The sequence below is a fragment of the Urocampus carinirostris genome, chromosome 2 (assembly GCF_059441175.1).
Source record: "Urocampus carinirostris isolate Australia breed hairy pipefish chromosome 2, RoL_Ucar_1.0, whole genome shotgun sequence".
NCBI lineage: Eukaryota > Metazoa > Chordata > Actinopteri > Syngnathiformes > Syngnathidae > Urocampus > Urocampus carinirostris.
This window is the reverse complement of record NC_142350.1, coordinates 51,762,691-51,786,398: the sequence shown is the minus strand read 5'-3', so window position 1 is coordinate 51,786,398 and position 23,708 is coordinate 51,762,691. Positions and strand designations below refer to the sequence as shown.

General features: G+C 38.5%; 1 protein-coding gene across 2 annotated transcripts in view; it reads right to left on the bottom strand.

Moving 5' to 3' along the window:
- The window catches only part of myom3 (myomesin 3), a 114,835-nt gene that overhangs the window by 64,250 nt on the left and 26,877 nt on the right, over positions 1 to 23,708 (bottom strand). For both annotated transcript variants that reach the window (XM_088327037.1, XM_088327038.1), the window contains exons 4-11: positions 21,483 to 21,636; positions 19,062 to 19,219; positions 17,068 to 17,160; positions 16,897 to 16,985; positions 15,485 to 15,529; positions 6,410 to 6,541; positions 6,186 to 6,347; positions 2,148 to 2,289 (exon numbers count right to left, since the gene is read on the bottom strand). In XM_088327037.1, the coding sequence (XP_088183163.1) occupies positions 2,148 to 2,289; positions 6,186 to 6,347; positions 6,410 to 6,541; positions 15,485 to 15,529; positions 16,897 to 16,985; positions 17,068 to 17,160; positions 19,062 to 19,219; positions 21,483 to 21,636 (975 nt within the window). The remainder of the gene's footprint in view (positions 1 to 2,147; positions 2,290 to 6,185; positions 6,348 to 6,409; positions 6,542 to 15,484; positions 15,530 to 16,896; positions 16,986 to 17,067; positions 17,161 to 19,061; positions 19,220 to 21,482; positions 21,637 to 23,708) is intronic.

Genomic DNA, 23,708 nt, shown 5'->3' with positions numbered 1-23,708 from the left:
GGGACCTGCTTGGGGGGTGGCATAGAATCAAAAACAGAATGTGGAATGATATTTCAAGCAGGGTTCTGCTCACGGGGAATCCGGCTTCAGGTCAGCAGGATGTTAATCACAAGTGGCAGCAGTTGTGGTTGAGAAAGGGAATTAAGCGTTTGGTATGACAAGAAAGCTTTGAACATGGTAAAAGAGGCAACAGCCTACAAGGAACCCAAAAACAGGAGCGCTTAATAGTTTTTTTCAAGAGCCGTGTTTTTTTCTGAATTAGGCACAGAAGGTGTAGTATTCCTCCCCACAATCCACGCGCTATGGATCTCCCAAAAAAATAAACTCAAAGTTTGGCTTCATATCCCCTAGAGCTGTGGCGTCACCAGAGGACAAGAACCAAAACAAACGGCTGGTTCTGTTGAAAAGCCGTGATTGTAGTAATTAGCGAATGCATTGTGCTAATTTCTGTTTGAAGCAATTGGTTAAGTTTACCTGCCGTTGTGTACAGAGTGTGTTCCTTTTTTGCCTTCGCCTCATTTTAGGTATGTGATTGTGACTTTTCCTCTTGTGTCCTAGCAATCCACTTAATATTGTCCAGATGGCTCCCGGTTATCATGCGGGTTCCTGAAGGCTTCCAGTTATGTTTGATCTAGGTTAACCCTGCTAGCAGTCTGCTAACTGGTCAGCTTGCCCTGCTTATCGTTCTTTAATTTCTCCTGGTTTGTGTGTTTTGGCATAGTCATTTTTAGTTGTTGGCTTTGTGGCTGCCCATTGCTTGCCTCCTATTTTTCTACTGATTGGTCCCAATTAGCCCTTTTTAGCAACTGGCTAGTCTGCTGTGTCCTGGCCTAACGACTAATTTGGCCTGAAATATTGAAAACCTTTTTGACTTATTAACATTTTAACCTATATGGTGACTGCCTTGCTAGTGTTTTTCACATGACGTCGGAACTCTCGTCGGACGGGACACTTCAAAATGCCTTGCCTCTAAAAATAATTGGAATATACAAATGATGTTCTCACGTTATATATTTTAGAAATTGGGATTTCCTGTAAATAAGGCACAGGACGGGTGATTTGGTAGCAATTGGGTCAAATGACCCCAGGTGTGAGTGAAAATCTGAGCCAAGGAGGTAGTGACCAAACTGTAACACTTAATCCGTCAATAAATGTATACAGATTAAAAATACATTTTTGGGGCGGACTACTTTTTTTTTAACTTTAAAGAAACAGGACTGGAGATTAATTTTCTCACTGATTGTTTTGTTGTATCAGAGGTTTTATTTTTCTTATTTGACCTAGAAAACTTATTAAAAATTTATTTCAAATATGACATATACTGAAACTGAGCATAATTTTCTGCCAATGGTGTAAAAAGTTCAATCCCCCCAACTGTTTACTTCATAAGAAAAAAAAAACGGGCGTCATTTTAGTTAATCAACATTTTGCCAACAAATCGGCAATTGCAAATATACTAGTAGTTAATGCTCGCAGCCCCTTCACTAGCTACTATTGCTAGCAGTCCTCTTGGTCCAGCTCGCCTCTAAGTGGAATTCAAATTGGCTTCAAATATTGTTTACAATGAGATGTGGCCTTCGGATACATGTGATAAAAAACTTAAGAAAAAAGTAAACAATAATGTTCGGATAAATGGGCAAATGTATATATTAATTTGTAAATGTACAAGATCAGTAGTGCAATGGCATTTGCAAAATAATAGTAGAGATAAAATATGCATATACATATATTTCTCAATGGCTTGTTTAGTGTAGTGATTGCCCTGGGGAAGAAACTCTCTGTGCTAGCAACTGTGATGCTAGCTGCTAATGATTGCAACTGCACATCGGCATAGCTATTTCAATTCAATTGGAGTCACATTTGCATAGTCCTCACAATGCCCCTGATCTTAAACCAACATGCTAATGCTGTCTGTAATGTCGATGCTAGTCGCTTGCGACCAAAATGCAACAAATATGCGCAAAATCCAGTCAAAATATATCACTCACACTCGTGCTAGCCATGCTGAGCCAGAGTGGGTAAGAGACTCTGACGCAAAATGGAGAAAACTATTTACCGCTTGTGTTTGTACTAAAAAAGTTCACCTAATTAAATACAAAAGACAATTTATACATATATGATATAAATAATTCCACATTTATTCTTACCTCTCTATGTAATAACCATCTACAGGTGATGATCCATCTGCACTGGGCGGCTGCCAAGTGAGGAAAACATAGTTCTTGTTGATGTCGGAAACTTGGACCAACAGGGGAGAACCAGGCACTCCAACCAACTTGGCCGGTGCATCTGAGTTGTGGTAAATGCATAATAAAATTACAATTGAGCAACAGGGGGCTAATATGTAATAGTCGTCCGTGTTTTGCTACAAAGTATATTAGCACAGCTGGTGGCTCGAACAAGAGGAAAAAAATTATGTTTCTCATTTATGCAAAGCGGATTGAAGTAATGAAATCTGACATGCTCCAAAATTTTGTCTGGAGGGTTAGAGGGATGATGTTTTCTTCTCCCCTAATAAAAAGCATCCGACACATCTCCCTGTTTATTTTCCTCCGGCTGCTGTGTTTGTTTTTGGTCTCGCGAACCTTCTACTTGTAATGCAAATGCGACTGCTGAATGGAGGCGCTCAGTTCAGATTGACTAATTAATACCTCCAGCTCTGGCAAAGAACAGGGGTCATAACAAGCCAGACTGAAAGACAGCAACTGGTTTTCAGCGTTTGAGGCCTCATCTGGGAGCTGTTTTTTTGTCTTTTTGTCACCAGTTGCTGGTAGTATTGTCAAAAGGTATGAGACATTCACTGCAGTGATATGCAATCAGGAGAAGCAGATGAGGTTGTGCCTCAGCTGTCATCCTGGAAATATGAAATTAAACTTGATTAAATTATATTTTTAAAGTTCCTTCTCATTAGACTAGAAGTTCTTAAATTTTTAATCGTCACATTATATGAAGTAATCCCCCTCTACTTAGAGCTTCCCGTTATTGCTTGTTCATTGCTGCACAGATTTTGAAATGTCTGTATTGTCCTTGATATTGACAAAAATTCCATTGTGTTCTGCAACAGACGCCAAATGCTAATGTGGGAGTGCCTTTGCGTGCAACCGACAGGCTGGTGTGTGCTGTCAGTCACAGAGGTCAAGGTGACTGAACAAACTGAAGCATGGAAACCGCTAGCTGTTAAATGTTACGTTGAAAATAAATTCATCATTTAAATCGGACTTTGATGAGAGTTGTAAGAGTTCAAAGAAACGTTGCTAATGAGCTGGTGCCACATGAAATATTGGGTTTCAGAATGAACAGCCGTGGTGGCAGTGGGAGAGAAGGAAATAGCGGTCCTGCAGGCAGGTATGGCCTATTGCTAGATTATGTAACAACTCTCACAAGCTACCCCTGCCAAGCCTGTACCTCACAAACGACAGATCCATTACTCTGGGAGCTGCAACTCGCGGGATACTGCTATATTCAGGACAGATGTATTTGATTCATGGCACTAGTGGCTACCCGATGCTAAAGCGCAGCTAGCCAGCCACTCTCTAAATTGCTTTCCTTCACTGAAAAGAGAAACCCTCTCATTTCTTGTAGTTTCATATGACAATGAAGACCATTCAACCGCAGTTCTGTGTAGATCTATAGTTTTGTTCCTGTCGGTAATGACTTTGCGGTATGCTTGATCCTAGGATACTATTATGAAGTGCTGTGGCAACTTCTAGGATTTTTCACATTTTGCGTGGGATTTTGGTCCTATTAACCACAATAATGGAAGGATTATTTTATGACAGTGGTATTCAATCTTTTCAGAAAGTGCGCCCAATTTGGTAAACTGAAAATGTGTGAGGGCTGACTATTAAGCCTGGCATTTATTGAACAGTCCTTCATAAATTCACCTTCTGTAAAAGGTTTGCAGTGCTTGGCACACAGTATCGTGACCTCTTAGCTTGTCTTTGTAGCATTATCATTTGACTCTGAGTGTCTAATTGCTTCACCTTCTTAGTGTTTGTTTCTTGTTAGCTTTTTGTACTCCGCATGTTCTGTCTGGCAGGACCCTTTTGATAACATACTCTGAAGACATACACCAATGCGGTGGCACTCAAACTCGCCTTTTTTTTATGACAGTCTCCATGTCGGAAATGGGGTGGGCTAAAATTGTCACAGAAAGTTTAGGGCTACTGCCATCATCTGGTGAAATATTTATTTTTGTATCAATTATTTTCAACCGTGCTGAACATTACTTGTGGGTCACATATCAGTAATTTTATGACAAACTGTGGACAATAAAAAAATCTTATAACACCTTACATTGTTATTAAAAAATGAAATAGCCATCATAGACACAAGTAGAGAGTTTATAGGGTGGATAATAGTCTTCTTATTCAAATAAATCAAATAAGAATTTTAGATTGCATTATAGTTGTCTGGACTACAAGTGTCTACACCTGGCAAAAACTGGTTTTAAAGATGTTTAAGACTCAATGGTTCAAGGTTGGACTAAATTTTGTTCATGTTGAATATCCTACACACAATTTATGGACATTTTGTCGTAAAAATAGACACAATCGCAGTGATCTAGACCAATAGTGCCCCAACCATGCAAAAGCTGGATGGAAGGACATTAAAAACTTCCTTCCGAAATGTCATTATTTGATTGAAAAGTAAAAATTAGAAACAGTTCTAAATACGTCTAAAAATGACTTTTGGGGGGCTAAGTTTAGACCACTAAGGACGAGAAACACACCACAAAACAATAACTGGACTAAATAAGGTTCATGTTGTATTCAAGCATAAATACTAAAAAAAAAAAAAAAATCTAATGTATCAAAATCTTCCAGTGCTGCATGGTTCCAAACATAATTGTAGTAGAGTGCCACAATACATATAAATGAACAAAATTCAGTCTACGTTGGATGGGATTGAAATTATATTGGGATTATATTGTTTTGAAAAGAACAAGACCAGATTAACAAAAAAAATAATTTATTAAAAATGTAGTCTATGTTGAATGGGACTAATATTATAGACCAAATTATGTCTGAAATCATACCAAAATTTATCTACAACTCATGGGAAACCGCAAGATTTGTGACTCTTTAATCATCATGGTGATCTGGTTCAACCTGTGCATCCCAGATGCTAGTGGGCGGTCAGCCGGCCGCTCTCTACATCGCTTTCTTGCACTGAAAGGAGAAGCTATCCAATTTCATTTTTTCTAATGTGCAATGACAATAAAGACCATTCATTCAACTGTAATTTTGTGTTGTGCTTTTATTTCTTGAGCTATTGTTGGTTGCAGTCGTGTGTATATCTGTGGCTGATATTTTAATGTTTCTACTTCGCGGATTTTGAATATCGCGGGACTTTTATGAAATGTAATCCCAATGCGAAAAACAAGGAATTACTGTAGTAGTAGTGATTGCTTTAAAAATATGCTACCTGAAAAGATTTGTAAAAGGCAGTTTTACAAGATGTTGGTGTGGCCAGAGACCTTGTGATCCAACCAAAAATATCTGCTCGAGTTTCTCATCTCCAAAATGCGCCAATCTAGTCACAAGGTTCAAAACAAAAAAAAAACATGTGTGACATGTTCACACTTTGAACTGTGAAAAAGCCAAAAAATGCCGGAAACAATGCTTTGCTAACTAAATGTGTTAATTTCACAAATGTTTTGAATATCCATTATCTGCACCGCTTATCCTCAGTAGTGTCGCAGAGGTGCTGGAGCCCATCTCTGCTGTCGGGCAGTGGGCAGGGGACACCCTGAGCTGGTTGCCAGCCAAGTCGCAGGGCACACAGACAGAGACAGACAACTCACTCACTCATTCACGCCTAGGGACAAGTTGGACCAGCCAATTAACCTGACATGCATGTTTTTGTGAATGTGGGAGGGAACGAGTGCCCGGTGGAAACCCATGCATGCACGGGGAGAAAATGCAAACTCCATACAAAGAGGTTGCAGTAGCTGGACTTAAACCCTGAACCTCTGCACCGTGGGGCTTCGCACTAACCACTGCCCCGCCGTGTTTTAAGTAAAATTATTTTAATTTAGAAATTCCATGCTTTATTTACATATTAAATAAAAGTTAATAACATCCATTATGCTTTTTTTTCTTAAATATTATGTTGTAGGCCACAAATTGGCCTGCGAGTCATAGTTGGACACTCGTAGACAATCATATGCATTCTTTACTTACCTTCAACGTAGACATAGGCACTGGATTCCTGAAATCCATTCCAGGTCTTGAGGCGAACAGTGTAAACGCCTTCGTATTCCTTTTGCATCACATTTATGGTCAATGAAGCTCCTTCATTTGCTGTCTTCATGTCCACAACATTGGATTGCAGCAGCTGCATACCTAAAACAATATTGAGGTTGGGACGATAAATCTAAAAGGTCTGGCTCAGTCTTGGACCTTACCATCTCGGAACCAGGTGATCTCCTGTTGGAATGGCAACAGAGGGGAAGTGAAAGAAACACCCAGCGTGAGACTTGAACCTTCCTTCACCCAAGTTGGCGATAAGGTGTCAGAAAAATTGGCTTGCATTGAAGCTGGAAAAAAGAAAATAAATGCATATGTAACTAATCCAATGATTTTTTTCTAAATACTACATTAAATTAAAAAGTTGGAACATGCTTCAAGCAAGAGGCTATGCAGCTGTATGGGACTGCCAAGCGGCTCCCTGGCGCTATTCTAGCATATCACGGCCCCAACAACCTCGTCCAAGGAGAATGCCCGACAACACTGGGCCATTCAGCTTTAAGTGTTCGACATCAAATTTATGAGAACATTTAATTTCAAACCGACATGATGTTTTAGTTTTAACTGAGCCTCATCACACTTCTAACCCTTTTGGTAACCACGTTATAGTTAAATATTACCAACATTGTAAAAATATGATAACTTATTTTAATGAGGTATATGAAACATGCTTACCAGTAACAATCTCAAAACAAAGTGGTTGTATTGTATCTCTCATCTTAACAAAAGGGGTATGACATCTGATTGTCATGATTTCTGATGTGAAGCACCTGTGCCCGCTCGTTTGGCACCAACTGCCTCGGACTCCGATTGGCTCACGGTCACTAGTTAAACCCTCGTCCATCCGTTACCTGTTGTCAGTCCATCTGTGAACCTCAGTTTACTCTAGGCAAGCTTTTCGACCCCGACTCACTCCTGTCTTGGCTCCCGTCTGTTTCCCGGCTTCGACCCGTTTTTTTTTTTATCTTGACCACGTCTACTCTCCTCTCCTGGCTTTCGACTTATTGCTGATCTCGACCTCGTTTTGGCTCTCCTGTCCTGCCTACTGTCCCGTTTTTTTCCATTCCCGACACCGCCATCGCTCGCCACGGAAGTGCCACTTCCACGTCCAGAGCGTCCTGTTCCCCGCGACCAGCGATCACTGGATCGTGTGTGCAATCCTTTCCCTTCTTCCCAATAAAACTGAGAGAAACATACGCAAGTGGGTCCTGTCTCCGTTCTGGTCCTGACAATTTAACTTCAAACTGACATGTTTTAGTTTTAACAGGCATATGAAACATGCTTATCAGTAACAAAAAAGTAGCTCTCATCTTAACACAAGGTGTATGACTTCTGACCTAGATTGTCCGGTAATGATTTTGTGAAAATTTGTTTAAAGAGAAATCGTTTACTAAATGTAAAAACAAAAACACATTGTAAAAACAAAATCTCCAATATTACTTTTTAGGGAGAATAATAGTGTCTTTTTCCATTATCCTTGGAATAAGAAAAGATAAAAAAATTTTTTTTATAGCAACAATATGTTGAAATAATAATTTAGGAGTAGTTTTGTTTAAAGTATTTGGAAGTGGTAAAGCTTTAAAAAAATAAATGAATATGATCACTTTAAAGCACGGATTACACTGAGGTTTAAATGTATTGCAGTCTGAGATTGAAGATTTCCATATTTGTAAATTGTCTTGAGTACCGGAACTTGCGATATGAAATACTTGTCAGACACCACAAATGCGCCTGGCATTCCCTTAAGTAAAACGCCGGGCAAAAGCCAAAGATGTGACAGCTCGTGGATAGTGAACAATTCATGGCATACTATTACTTTCGCAAGCACATGTCAAAAGCATTGAAGCGATAGCATCCCAACAAAAAACAAAAACAAAAAAAGTATTTTGGTCTCGTCAAAGATCAGCGTCATCTTTGAATATGAGACCTTGGGGTATAATTATTATTGAAACTCATTTAGTGACAGACGTTTCTCCCAAATGGGAAGAGCCCGTGCCAGACAATTTTTGCCATTTTGACTCATTATTGATGGCATACAGAAAATTTAGCTTAGTAGCTATATAAGCATTGAACACATCAAAAGAAAGCTTGCAACTTCATCTTTCATTAAGAAAAAAAGTATGTTTCTAGTTTTTAAAATTGTTTAGTAAACAACAGTTGAACACTGCTAAGTTCCGGAAAATACTTGTTTCCAAGAAACTGTCTGAGAAAGACTTATTTTTGTGAAAGCAGAACTTTGATATGTAAGATATATAATAATAATAATAATAATAATAATTTCCTTTTGTATTGTCATTCTTTGTAACAATGTACACAGAACAAATATATATATATATATATATATATATATATATATATATATATATATATATATATATATATATATATATATATATATATATATATATATATATATATATATATATATATATATATTCGCTCTGAAAATGCTTGTTACTAGTGATCCTTAGAGCCAAGAAGAGATCCGCAGGTTCGAGTGTTCTCCATTCGGGCCCCGGTGCTGTGGAATGCTCTCTGATTCGATCTGCAAACTCAGTCCAACTGTTTACATCTTGGCTATATTCTAGGCTTCTATTCTATAGCAATGACCTATATTTTATGTTGAGAATATCTGTGTATTTATTATTGCAACATCCATTGCAGCCTGGTCATCCTGGTAGAGGATGACCTCGTGCGGTCCCTTCTCAAGGTTTCTTAATTTTCCTCGTGTTGAGGTTTTTACATTTTTTTCCCTTGCCCTCATGTAGGTTTTAGACCAGGGGCTGGTGTCATAATAGTCTGTGGTTTGCAATAATCTGTGTTCTGTGCAGCCCTTTGAGACTCCTTGTGATTAAGGGCTGTACAAATAAACATGACTTGACTTCACATATATATATATATATATATATATATATATATATATATATATATATATATATATATATATATATAGCGTGGTACCTCTCACATCTAAATTCTTTCCATAAACACAATGGCACTTTTCTTGTATTTATTGTTAGAAAACTGAACTTATGCACAAACGATGCAAGAACTTTTCAGTCCCGATGTCTCCGGAGTAAGTATCACACGATTCGGGTTGTCATGTCGATCACGGACGTGCACAAAATGTCTTTCCCCACTCCCCCAACAATGACAAAGGGGCTTTGTCATTTTTTTTTTTACATAGAATAAAGATTTGCATTGTTAAACTGTCTGTACTTATATCTTCGCTTTTTGCATCACACTGCATGTACACAGCATATGGGCCACCAACACACTGCCATAAGGTGTTGTACAATGTACATAGGAACAATACAAGGCTCCAAGTGTGTTGACAAAGAGGTAATCAAAGCCACTCATGCCAGCTAGAGGCTTGATATTCACCAAAAGGCTCTCCCAACCACTTTCAAATAGTAAATGGTAAATGATAAGTGGTGTGCATTTATATAGCGCTTTTCATGTCAATGAAGACCTCCCAAAGCGCTTTACAATGTGCTTCACACTTACCCATTAACACACATACTCACACACCAATAGCGGCCATGCAGCCATGCAAGGCGCCAACCTGCTTATGGGGGGCATTAGGGATTCAGTGTCTTGCCCAAGGACACTTGGACATATAACACGGAGGAGCCAGGAATCGAATCTGCGATCTCTTGATCCCAAGACGAGCGCTCTGTTTTAACAATGCTTCTGAAAACGTATATGTTATGACACTGAATGATTCAACGATACATGCTGATTTTAATAATAATAAACATCATGGTCAGAATGATCGGTTGAATACTCAACCTTTGATCATTTCCAAATGAGATATTAAATTAAACTGATATATTGCCCTGTGATCTACAGACAAAAGTCTGCTAAAAGTCCTTTAAATGCAGGGTTGCATCCGTCAACTTTTTGCTAAAATATTTGAATATGAACATATTCTGCTATCTGATCTTTTGCCTACTGTTTAGATTTCCCTGCTCTCAAATATGCAGTGCCTTTAAGAGGCAGCTTAATTATGTCAATGCTATTTCTGTAAACATGAATGATGCAGCATGTCTCAGACTCTCACTTTCATCCTTCCGTTGTGTGTCATTAAATACACTAGTTCTCCATCTTATAGTTTTGCATAAACTACTTTAGAAAAAGCCACAACTATATATGTGCTTTACCAAAGTGATTTTTAATAATGCGTGTGCATTTATCAAGACATATGATATTTACATCTTGGGTAAATCTTGAATACATTTGTGAAACTGAAATATACATGCACAGTATAAATATTTTTGAGACAAATCATTCTGCAAATAGGTGTTGGGTAAAATTAAGCTAATATGTAGTTTACACTTTTAGTTGCAGGAAGTTATTTCTATTACTATTTACCACTAGGAAATACCCATAATAAATGTCCATAATTGATGCATAATCCTTGCTCTAATACACATTTCATAGTGCCCAGTTTAGGTGTAGCATGCACCTGTGCTTGTGGGCGCTACCCGGAGGGGGTAATGACACTTCTTAGGACAATGCCATACAAACTAATACCAGCTGCCGTTAATCACAAGAGAAGAATAGCAACAGCAAAGCAAAGCCACCAGGGAGCAGTGTCTGTGTCATTTTCAAGCAGACTTGTTTGGAAACATGGCAACAATTTCCAGCATTTACAAGCATTTCAACCAAAATTCAAGCACTTTTCAATCTTTGAAAAGTCAGCATTAAAATTCAAGCATTTTCAAGCACCCATATAAACCCTCATAAAGGCAGAAATCTCAAATTGGCCAAAACAATGAGTTAGTTTTAGTGTAATGATGTTTTGGGTGGGTAAAAATGTATATTTTATTTTGATTTTAGTGAAATTCAGTCACTCAGGGTTGCAGATATGCCAGATTATGGTTCTGTTGAAGCAATGGTGACGTCAACCAAGTAATTGTGACACTTTTTTGAATCGTGCCTTGAATTCAACACGATGCGCAATTAGAAAATTGAGTTTGTGCACACCTGAGCAATCACATTACAGTACAACCAGACGCGGCACATTAACCATTCAAATAAACATAAATCATCCCGAATGCGCTCCCCTGGATTTTGCTCGGTTTCATAGGGGCTTTTAAAAAGCTGGCTTTGTTTGTATTGCTGTTCAGAGCGTAACAATCTGCTCTTAGGGTTTCACTAGGGAGTGTGTGTGTGAGCAATTGTGTTTAAAGGAGAGAAAAATGCAAAGGGAAAATCTCTGAAATGATACAGCATTACAAACAAAAGAAAACAGAAAAAAACACATACAATCTAAAGATATAGAGTTTAATTTTTTTATAATGAAGAGCTAACCAATATTTATTGACTTGAGACTGGGTGGAAACATTTGTTGACATGGAGAGGGATGGGCGCCACCAGGGTGTACTTGCCCAAGACACACTAAAGGAAATGGTCCCCGTACGATCCTAGTTGTTGTGGGACCCAAACATGTATAGGATTAAATGTGGGTAGCAACAAAAGAATGTTTTAAAATTAAAAATGTTTTTTTAATTATCTAATACCTCAATCGATAATTCCTAGAAGCCAAAAATCTATCTTTTAATCTCTGAATCTTTAACAGGCTTTGCCCACCCTGTGTCCCAAAAATATGTAGATCATATTTTCCTAAATAAAAAAACTGGTAGCATCAAACTGAAACCTAAATCTAATTCTAAAATAATCTTTTTTTTAATAAGGACCTAAATACCTGTCATGTTTGCCCATTGCCCTCACCTCTGCCCGCTTGTTTGGCTTCAGCTGCTGCTCATTTCCCGATTGGTTCCCCTTCTATATTTAAACTCAACACTTCCATTTACTCCTGGTTGGTCTGTCAGCGAACCTCCGCACATGCAAGGCAAGCACTTTTTGACTCTGGCTCCCATCTGTCCCGTCCTTTCCTGTATCCTGACTTCCCGCCCCGGCTGCCCGACTCGTTTCTGCCCACCGACCACCCTCTGATCTGCCGTCCTGGCTCCCCAACTGGTTTCTGTCCACTGATTACGCTCCGATCTCCTGTCACAGCTTCCCAACTCGTTTCTGCCCAGCGACCACACTCCAATCTCCCGTCCCGGCTGCTCAACTCATTTCCGCCTTCCGACCACGCTCCGATCCCATGAGCTCCCTGGTACTCCTGCCCAGCGATCGCCGAATTGCTGGCGTTTGTTTTCCCTCGCCTGTCTTCTCCGCTTCCGCAATAAAGTTTGTTGTGAAACGTTACGCGTTTGGGTCTACCGTCTGATCTGGTTCTGACAATACCGTCAATTATTCTTAAATATTTTGTAAAACATATGAGCATTTTGTACATTTACATAACATGTTCAAATATGTATAATATAGAAGTGAAATCTCACATAGTTAAAGTTATTAAAGTTAAGAATACATTAAAGTTAAGAATACATATTTTTAAGAAATAATTAATGAATCAAATATTGACTTGATTCATTCAACACAGTTTTATATCTGCAACAGAAAAAAATAATTGGTGAATATTTCCTGTTTAAATTCAAAGGATTCTGGAAAAATAGAATGCAAAAACTATTGAAGTAATCATAAACATATAAATGGCAACTAACTTTTAAAATGTTTTATTTTTATTTTATTTTGTCTTATTTTGTTTAATTTTATTCATCAATTAGTTGTTGGACTCCTAGATTACATCGTTCATTGCAGTTTAAATTTTCGCAGGCTAGTTTTTTAATGGTGCAATGTTTTGTAATGCCAGCTTTGATTGTTTTCATAGTGCTTTTTCAATCTTCGTGTTTCTTCAAGACGAGGGGTCTCCAATTTTGTTACCTCATCTCATCTCATCTCATCAGCCGTACCGCATATCCTCATTAGGGTCGCAGGGGGGCTGGAGCCCATCCCAGCCATCTCCGGGCAGTGGGCAGGGGACACCCTGAATTGGTTGCCAGCCAATCGCAGGGCACACAGGGACAGACAACTCATTCGCTCATTCTCACCTAGGGACAATTTGGACCGGCCAATTCACCTGAAATGCATGTTTTTGGAACGTGGGAGGAAACCGGAGTGCCCGGAGGAAACCCACGCAAGCACGGGGAGAACATACAAACTCCGCACAGGAAGTCTGGATTTGAACCCACGACAGGTTCCCATGACATGAACTGTGCCGCACAAGCGCTAACCACTGCGCCGCCGTGCTGCCCTATTACAAATGTTCACATTTTAAACAATAACAATAACAATAACAACAATTTTGTTACCAATTAGCGCAAAGGGAAGTAAGATTGATATGCATTTTTTAAATGATAACATATCATGTTATTACTATGTTATTTTATTGTTTCTACTAAGTTAATTATTGTAAGTAGAGATAAATAGACTGAGTCAACCACAAAAATCATTATTTTTCTAGATTGTCACAATAAACTAGCAATGGTGAGCTCCTTTCAGAGCAGGTCCGCAGGCACCACAGATGTCCCTTGGGAGCACTCTAGTGCCCGTGGGCACCACGTTGGAGACCCCTGTTCTAGACCCAAGTTGTTGTACATGTACATATGATGAGCAGTATGGTAAATTTGTGGTAAAATGACCTTTGTTACTCTGGTAATGACTTCAGACTCCCCTGTATTTCGGTACTTTAAGTTGGGAGTCCTTCCCACGCATACTATTACACAATTAAGGAGACATAGTTCAGCGGCATAGCGCATGAGTTACACATCTCCTGTGAACAAACAGAGTTTATCTCGGCCTCTAGCGAGCAGTTGTCACAGCCTGTGATATCCTTTGGACTGATTTGAAAACGGTATCCCGCCAACGCTACTGTAAAAAGGCATATCAATAAGAAAACTAGCACACACCGAATGCAACCACCGGCGGCAATTAAACAGCCCGTCCTTTCAGACAGAGCAATAAAAAATACCCATGGCGCTGTTATACCTCAATAATTCAATCTCTTCAACCAGTTATTGTTGGACTCGTCGTCGTAGTTCATTTGCTCCAAACAGCTATTTTATGTTATCTGACAGCTATTTCATGTCATCAAAAAGAAAACAAAACGCACTCCCTGCTGACGACTCTGTTTATATTTAGCCAATAGTACGAATGGAAACGGCATATTGGATTTCTTGAGCAATCTGAATCGTTTACAAGCCTAGAGAAAATCAAATAACCCCATACACAGGGCATTTGCAAGTATTCCGATTACAAGAGCTAAGCAGGAGAATCGTTTTTTTCACTTTAAAGATTCAAGAGATTCAAGATTCAAAGCGTTTATTGTCATATACCCAGTAAAAGAACCACGATTCCCTGCACAATGAAATTCTTACTTTGCTGTCCACACAGTTGCCAGCGTAATAAATCTAAGAAACTGTATACATGTATACACAAAATAATATTTTGAATATAAAAAAGATAGAAATACAAGATTAACTCAAGATGAGTTAAGGTAATAAGATAAAAATAAGATAAAACACAGTTGAAAGTGACTGTAGTGCAAGAATAGTCCAAGTATGGTCCAGTTTAAATTGTATGTAGTGTAATAAAGTGTCTGTAGGGTGCTGAACGTGTCTTTGGCGTATTGTTCGATCAGCAGCCGTATAAAAGTCTGATGGCAGAGGGGTGAACAGAGTTCTTTAGACGAGTTGTCCTGCATTTCACACTCCTCTAAACTTTTGTCATTAGATCAAGGAAGACTTTTTCATGACTCTCACCAAAATAAACACATCACCGTGCTTGTATCTGCACTACAAAAGTGAGCTCCATTGCCTTATCTCGTGTGTTTACAAAATGTGCTCATATGTGGCTAGCCAAATGCATAGACTTACACTATACATGGAGGGATACAACTGTTACATCGACTACGTATGGATGAATACACCTGTGGCATTTAGCCATGAAGGAAAAAAGTAAAACGGAAATTTATCGGATCAGGGTTTTTTAGCGAGTAATCAGGAGTTTGTGTGTATTATTTGTCTTTGTACTACAAGTCCCACGGTGCTTTGCGGCATAAAAATATCCAAACAATTGGATAACTCTAATGTGTATATGTGCACCATTAATCGAATAATGAAAGGACCAACCCAACCATTGCAAACGGCATACTCGCAATCGAACTAATACCTTAATCGGAATCATATCCACGTCTACATGGCTTTACATAATCAGAATAGTGGCCAATCGGATTATTGCAATAATGTAAACATAATAGGATTAAATATACGTGCTATTAACTAGAGGAATGTAGTATGGGACACTTATAAATTGAAACTTACCAAGAGTCCGGTAATCATCTGAACCAGCAGTCGTTCCCTTATACGCTTCAAGACGAAGCAGGACGGATCCGAAAAGTACATACAAAAAAAACAAACAGGATCTTATTAGGAGGGTGAGATGACATAACAGTAATAAGAAAGATCATCAAATGCATTGTTTATTAACAACATGATGTTTGAAAAACAAAGAACAGTGTACTTTAAAAAAGTAATCGACATTATTCGCTTTTTGTTATGCTAAAAGTTCTCATATCGTGTTGAACACTTTAACACGGAAATTTTAGATAATATTTGTACAATATTAAAAATATATGTCAACCCTTAGCTTGTATCTTTTACATTTCAGTAAGGCAACCTGCAAATATACTTAAACTTATGAATTTATTCCTTCTTCGTCCAATTAGGAATCATAAGAAGGCTTATGCTATCCATGTTCAATCGCATGGCCGTCAATCAACAATTGGTATTATTATTAAAACTAAGGAAGAAATTAAAGCAAGGAGATATTTGAGGGGCAGAATAATCCTTACAAGTGGGAGATTTAAAATCAGTTCTCTTTTTATTACATAATCGCCGTCTCCTTTCCCCTAGGCATCCACACACTACTCAACTATACCAGCCCAGGTCACGTCACCTCTAAGGTTTTTAATACTTCATGTATGTTTATTTATATTGTTATTAATCATATTTATTTGTATTACACATATGTACATAGTAATTACTATATACCTTTTTGTTATTTTAATAGTGTAATCTGAAGTTTCCAGCATAATAGCATAGGTTTCTATCCCCTTCCATTTGTCAATTTAACATTGCAAACTGATTCATTTCTTGTTGCGGAGCTCTTCTGTACAATCATCCTCATTGCACGTCCAACCATCCTTTATCTGCACCGCTTATCCTCAGTAGTGAGCCCATCCCAGCCATCTTCGGGGAGTGGGCAGGGGACACCCCGAACTGGTTGACAACCAGTCGCAGGGCACACAGGGAGAAACAACTCACTCGCTCATTCACACCTAGGGACAATTTAGGGTTGGTCAATTTACCTGATGCACGGTTTTGGAATGTGGAATGAAACCCACGCAAGCACGGGGAGAACATGCAAACTCCACACAGGAAGGCTGGTAGCTGGATTTGATCGCATGCCCTCAGAACTGTGCTGCAGACGTGCTAATCCCTCGCCCCTCTTTGCACGTTTCTATTTTTTAATTTAGTCAAAATAATTATTCAATACTGTAGTTATTCAATGGCAATTCATAGGTCAGTAAGTTTTATATGGTCATCAACTATAAATTGAGGTTGCTTGGCCAATCTTTTATTTAGCTCAATTTGAATATGCATTGATGCTATACACTTCCATTATGCACTCTCACTGAACTGAAAGACTGACATTAAAGACTGAAATTACTTACAGTTCACCACCAGTGTGGCGAAGGTCATTGCTTCACCCAAGGGACTCTTGGCAACCACTTTGTACACGCCAGCGTCATCGGGAGTACATCTTTTGGGGATATACGGTCCGCTTGAATTGGAATTCATATTTCGGAAATGTCAGCATTAACAAATCCGTTTCAGCTACATACCGTCTGATCTCCAGGTAATTAAGACCAAAGTCTTTCTCCATCCCGTGATTCCATGACATATAAGGCCTCCTCAACACTTCACCATCTTTGTACCTAGGAGAAAAGTAATAAATAATCGACAATGTGTTTCACACAATAACATTTTGATTTATTGGTAACGCCACGCTGTAGTAATTGTTGATTTATTCTACCGAGTATACTAAATTGCGACTTTTGAGGATATTTTCTGATTTATCAATCTTTTTGGTTTTAATCAGTTCGAGCGGTAATCTGCCTGTGGTATTTTAAATGTCTAGGCATGGATGTTATTATCGTGCAATTTTAATGCCATGCTCCGTTCCTGCCCTATTCCATCATAGTGAATTTATACTACACAACGTCTACAATCATTAGAGTGAGCTGCATCCCTTTAAAACTAACTAGGAAGGAGTTGAGCAGCGCTACCCTTTGAGATGGTGGCTGACAAATTGCTTGGAACATTTAGACAAATGGTCATCCAAGAAAAAGTTACTAATTAACCTACCCTGCATAATTTTGGAATGTGGGAAGAAACCCTAAAATAAAATGCCCAACAAGCACTATAATAACATATTTATCAACACACTTTGCATGTTAGACTGCCGCTTTTCTCCTATTTAAAACGCTTACCGATTTGAAAAACAATGACATTGGGAGTGACAAGGGTAGCGAAGAAGAAAGTCTTTAAAACCGTTATTGAAGAAGCACAGAAAGCCACTAGGTGGCTATGGCTTGAAATGGAAATCCTTAGGCTGCTACTGAGATGCAAGATGAGGCGTGATAAACCTCGGCTGGGTCACCTGGGCGAGTTTGTCTGATGTTGCGAGACACAAAACACTCAATGAGCCCATGAAACATCATTGATGATGCGCTCCAGTTGTATTCAGGAGACGTTTCTTTCAATCTGCACTGGAAAATAAAGTCCGCGGTAAAATTTACAATGTTTTCATGTGAAAAGGTTGGCATCTATGTTGTAACATGCATTAAGGCTGCAGAGATTTGAACCAGTCACCTCAGAACTGTGAGGTGTATTTGCCAACTCAGTGTCATTATACTAACTTCTAAATCTGAATTTACAGTAGACACTCCCAGGATAATTGCATTGTTTTCACATTACAGGATAGAATAAGATGTATTACTTTGCCCCTATACAAACCTTATGACAACCACAAAAACCTGTGTCCAACAACCTTGAAAAAAATTCAAACCAGTCTCCATACGTATTACCTCTCTAATATTCCTGCCTACTATTGGTTGACGTCAAATAAGATGCATGTCAGCTATTGGTCCATCTCACGGCATAACTAAAGTGCTTATAAGCTATTGCCTGAGCGATCACAAAGGTCAGAATCTCATGTGCTTCATATAGCCTGTGAGTCGGTGATACAATACTGTATTTTCTGTCCTGTATTTATCCGCCAAGGGTCCCAAGACTTACAGTGATACTAAATGGAGAAGCAAAGATAGAAAAACATGGAAACCAAGCTTGCAACTATAAAAAAAATATAAATAGGGCATATGCATCGTGATGCTTCTTAGGTCATGATATTCCTTAGAATGGGAAGTTTTAAAATCAGTTTCATTTTGAATCCATAGTCAGTGTCTCCCCCTCTGCATCCACCTGTTACGCCACTTGACCAGCTCAAGTCACATCACACAAAAGTAAATACAACTTCATTTTTTCTTCACATACATATACGTTTTATAATGTTCTTTAATCATATGCAAGTATATTACACACAAGTAGTGCTTACTATATACTATGTTCTAATTTTAACCATTATTTGCTATACTACGGGTTTGGAAGGCTACATATTATCATAGGTTTTCTATCCACACTATACGTCAATTTCACTTTGCAATCCCCCACCTCAGAAAGGATTAATGTCGTATCCCGAGGGTTTACTTTACTTGGCCGGCAGAAGAATAAATAACAACTTGCTGTAGAGTTCCTATATATGAAACATAGCACGTACCAAGTGATCTGAGGAGGCGGGCGGCCTTGGACCACACAGGCAAGTTGCACCGTCATGCCCTCCCAGACAGTGTGGGACCTCAATGGCACAGAAAAGTCTGGCACCTTCTGACTCAGGCGCTCCAGATACTCCAAGTGCTCAGACGCTTTCTTTTGTGCCTGAAGCGTTGTGAAAAGAAAATCCATTTGTGCTGTCTTAATACATTCTCAAGTGAAGAAACACACTTTTTTCTGAAGAAATGGTAACTTCTTCAATTTTAGCATTCTTAACGATTAACAATTTTCACAATACCTTTCCAAATGTTTAAATATGTTAACTGTCACATGAGTGTAAAAGAGCTTAAATTCCCCTCCAACAATCAAATAACAACAAAGAATGTATATAATTATTATTGCGACGTTTCATTGAGTGGAATAAAAAAAAAACGTGAACTGAGCGTTTTATATAACACAAAATTCTTCTATGACAGTATTAAAATTAAAAAATGCACACTATTATAATTCCGTACCCTGCTACTTTTGCAGATAAATGTCTATTTGCACTAAATAACCTGTTTGCGGTCAAGCATTAGCATTTTGAGTAAATATATGATATCAATAACAATAAAGAAAGTAACACATTTATGCAAATAATGCAATAATAATAATGATATAAATAATAAAAGTAATAAAAGTAATGATAACAATGACGTGTTGACTGATATTTCACCTGAAATGTTTTAACCAAATCGAAAAAATAAATCAAAAGGAATAAGGGTGGCGTTGAAATAATGACGAATGATATTTAACAGCTTTACATTAATTTTAAATTTATTTATGGGCATACATTCAAATGGCGTTTCCACATTTAAAAAAAAAAAAAAGAAAAAAAAAATAATCAGAGAACTGATATAGCATTTTTTGGGTGAATTGTACTTTGATTATCATGATTTTATTCCTACCAGATTATTTATTTTTACAGACTGGTAATTAGACTGAAAGTTTGGCATGTTTTTATTTGTATTTCAAATAATCTTCTCGAAGCAAATCATTTATTTTATTCTAAAAATAAAGATTATTAGAAATGTTTATACTTGAATAGCCCACGCAGAAAATTAAAACCAGCAACAATTTAGAGAACAATTATAATATGTGTTTTTTTGCATAGAGTTTGTAATTTTCATTTTTCACGTAAAGTTATGCAATGCTAATGGGGCCCTGCCTTTACTTTAGGGAATGTTATCCGCATCATTCAACACCAATATTTTAATTTTCTGGGATCAAGATACTATATTATAGCCTTGTCCAGCGGTTAACTGCTATTGAGTAGATGAGTATAACGCAATACTTTAGAAATACTGTAATTTCTGGACTACAAACCGCATCTCTAGTCGCACAATTTTAACCCTGCGGCCTATGCAGAGATGCGGCTTATCTGTGAATTCTTTTGAAAAGAAAAGATAAGAGCTAAACAGGTGGGTCCAAAGAAGACCCCAGTCACAACCCTCAGTAAACAAGATAGAAAAAGTTGTTCATGGCACAGTAAAACGTGTTCATGGATCCTTAAACTGCATGGGTTGTGGAGGCACCAATGAGGAAGAAACTCTGGACAGCCTTCTCTACTGCTGACGGTCCCTGGCCTATTCTTCGGTCGTGGCAGAAACTCCTTGTTATATAAATACCAGAGCCATATACCCCTTGTGGGAGGTGGCTGGAGTCAAGAACACATCCACATGTTTGACTCTTTCTGGGAAATTGATATAGAGGAGGGGACGCCCAGCCCCCTTGCTTAACCCGACTGATGTGTTGGGGGTCATTAAGTGACCAAACCCCCCCATTCCAACCCCCAATGCCGAGCACCAAGCAGGGAGGCAATTAGTACCAATGTTGTAAGTCTTGGGTGTGACTCGGCCGAGGCTTGAACCAGCAACCTCCCAGTCTTAGGGCTGGCATAAACTTAAATTAGCATAAACTGACCCTTATCATGGAAAATGCAAAAAGAAAAGCATATGTGATGAAGCTTTTAAGTTAAAATCCATCAAGCTGGCACATTTAAAGTAAACAGAACTGCTGCACCTTAAATTTGCATTGTTGAATCAATGGAAAGACGCTGGAAATGGTAGCGGGAAGAACTGGGGCAGTGTAAAATGTCAAAAAAAGCTTTTAGAGGTAACAAGTTTTTGTTAAGATGGCCTGAACTGCAATACATTCTTGAAGAATGGGTTAACGCACAGGGAGCCGATGACCGAGGTGTTTTCACATGCGGTTTATAGTCAAGTGCAGCTTATGTTTGTGCAAAGATTTTTGTTTTTAGAAAAGTATTGGTAGCGGCTTATGGTCAGTTGCGTATTATAGTTCTGAAATTAGGATATTTATCTTCGATGAACACAGTAAAACTGTAAAGTTAATTATTAAACCAAAATACGCAGTTCTCAGGTCCTACCTCAATGCGAATGGCCATTTTGTCCACACGGGTGCGCAGCAAACGTTGGTTCCGCATCAACCTCATGTCGTACTTCTCTGCCTCGTTCCCAAACCTCGTCCACTTCTCTCGATGGTAGCTTTCGCCGGCTGCGAGGGTTTCCCTTAGAATCTCCCTAGATGTAACATACCATTAAAATGTTCAAACACATTTTTTTTCAACTCTGGGAAAACATGGTAGAAAAAGATTCTGTTTGTTGAGGCGAAACCAAATGTTTCTCGATCAATAAATCCCAGAGGCATCCACTTGTTACTCTGTATCGCCTTAATAATAGTATAATTGATTGTTTATCCGAACATTTGTTTTTATTGTGCTTGCACACAATGAAGAATGTGGTTCTATCTTTACTATGATACACCTGCAAGGAAGATTGCTAAGATGCCAGGTTTGGGTCATTTTGACTATTATTGCACAATGGTGTTAGTTATCTTGACTATCAATGAGAGCTTGTTCTCTGTTGTATTATTGTCACAATTTGCCTTTCATGAATGAATGAATGAATGGCCTTGTTTGTCATTATACAGTAGTATCACAAAATTTGAGGGCTTTTCTTTCTAGTGCAAGCAAAACACATTAAAAAGATGAAAATGTGCAAATGGATGTAAACAGTAACACACAATATATTTATGATATATAATGTATATGTGCATTAGTGCAAATCATACCAACAATGTTCTTTAAACCCTCAATAGGGTTTATCTGATTATTCTAAACTCAGAAAGTTGAATAAAAAAGAAGGTTTTGGAAGGATCTTCATAACAGATTGGAGTTCTACACACTACGGGTTTTTATGGTCATTTCCTGTTATTCTTCTTAAGTTGTGTCCTTATTTTGTGTCTATTAAATTATAAACTTATTACACGAGAATGCGATTGGGAAAAACATTATGCATTTTCTAGTTTGGATTATGGGCAGCACGGCGAATGAGTGGTTAGCGCGTGCGCGGCACAGTTCTGAGGTCATGAGATTGAACCTACTGTGTGGAGTTTGCATGTACTCCCCGTGCTCGCGTGGGTTTCCTCCGGGCACTCCGGTTTCCTCCCACATTCCAAAAACATGCATGTCAGGTTAATTGGCCTGTCCAAATTGTCCCTAGGTGTAACTGAGCGAGAGTCTTCTGTCTCTGTGTGCCCTGGCACGGGTTGGCAACCATCTGAGGATAAGCGGTGCTGATAATGGATGGATGGATAGTTTAGCTGGATTATGGTGTCTGGAGTTCACCCTAAACGACTGAGGGAAAATTCAAAACTAGACAGCTCTCTTAATTTAAAAAAAGTCAAGTTCAAAAAACTTTTCAAATCATGGTAGCTGTCAAAAATGAGGTTCATTTGAAACCTGAGAACCAGCAACGCATAGAAGCATTCTTTTAAATCCTGACTTTGACATTTCAGAGGAATTGGACTGAAATTTAACACTGATTGATGTTTCTTTTTCATAGCCTAAGACAAAGGCTATTCGACAGCTTAATGTGACTGCTCCGTTTCAACCTATTTGCAGTTGACATGAGCACCACTCAAGGGAATTCAAATGGTTGGTCTTTTTGAAAATACCTGGTTATTTGCGCCTCAAAATGGAGGATTTGTTCCTCCAATGAACCGTTGAGTTGTTAGTGATTCAGAGTTTGTCTGTCTCACCCACCTATCTTGTTGCTTCTTTCTTGATCAAGTCATTGATGGCCGTTTAATAGCTGTTGTTTGTGTGCACAATCACGGAAGATGCATTTATTTCCTAGACTACTCCACTGATGTAACACTTCCACGTGTGAATAATAGTGCAATTGATGTTCAAGGCTGACTCTCTTAAACGTGAAGTTTGTTCAATAATACTGATCATAAATCCCGTTGTGTGTTGTCAGTGAACATAAGCACAACGCTCTGTCTTCTGTTAATCTATTCTTCTTTGTTTTACAGGTATGTGCGTACCTCCCTGGCCTTTCTGCCTCACTCGGGGAGTCTTTTTACCACAGCGTTCTACCAATATGGCAGTCCAAAATCACGATTGTATTGGTGATGGGAATTCGGGTTCTTTTTAGAAAAACGGCTCCTTTGACTCAGCTCACTAAAAACCCCAAACGACTCTTCAGATTGTTTTGGTATATAATGGAATATTATGCACAGCATAGGGGGAAATAAAGCAAAGAGTAAATAAAAGAAAACAATTAAAAAATAAGGGAAACTAGAGAGAAGA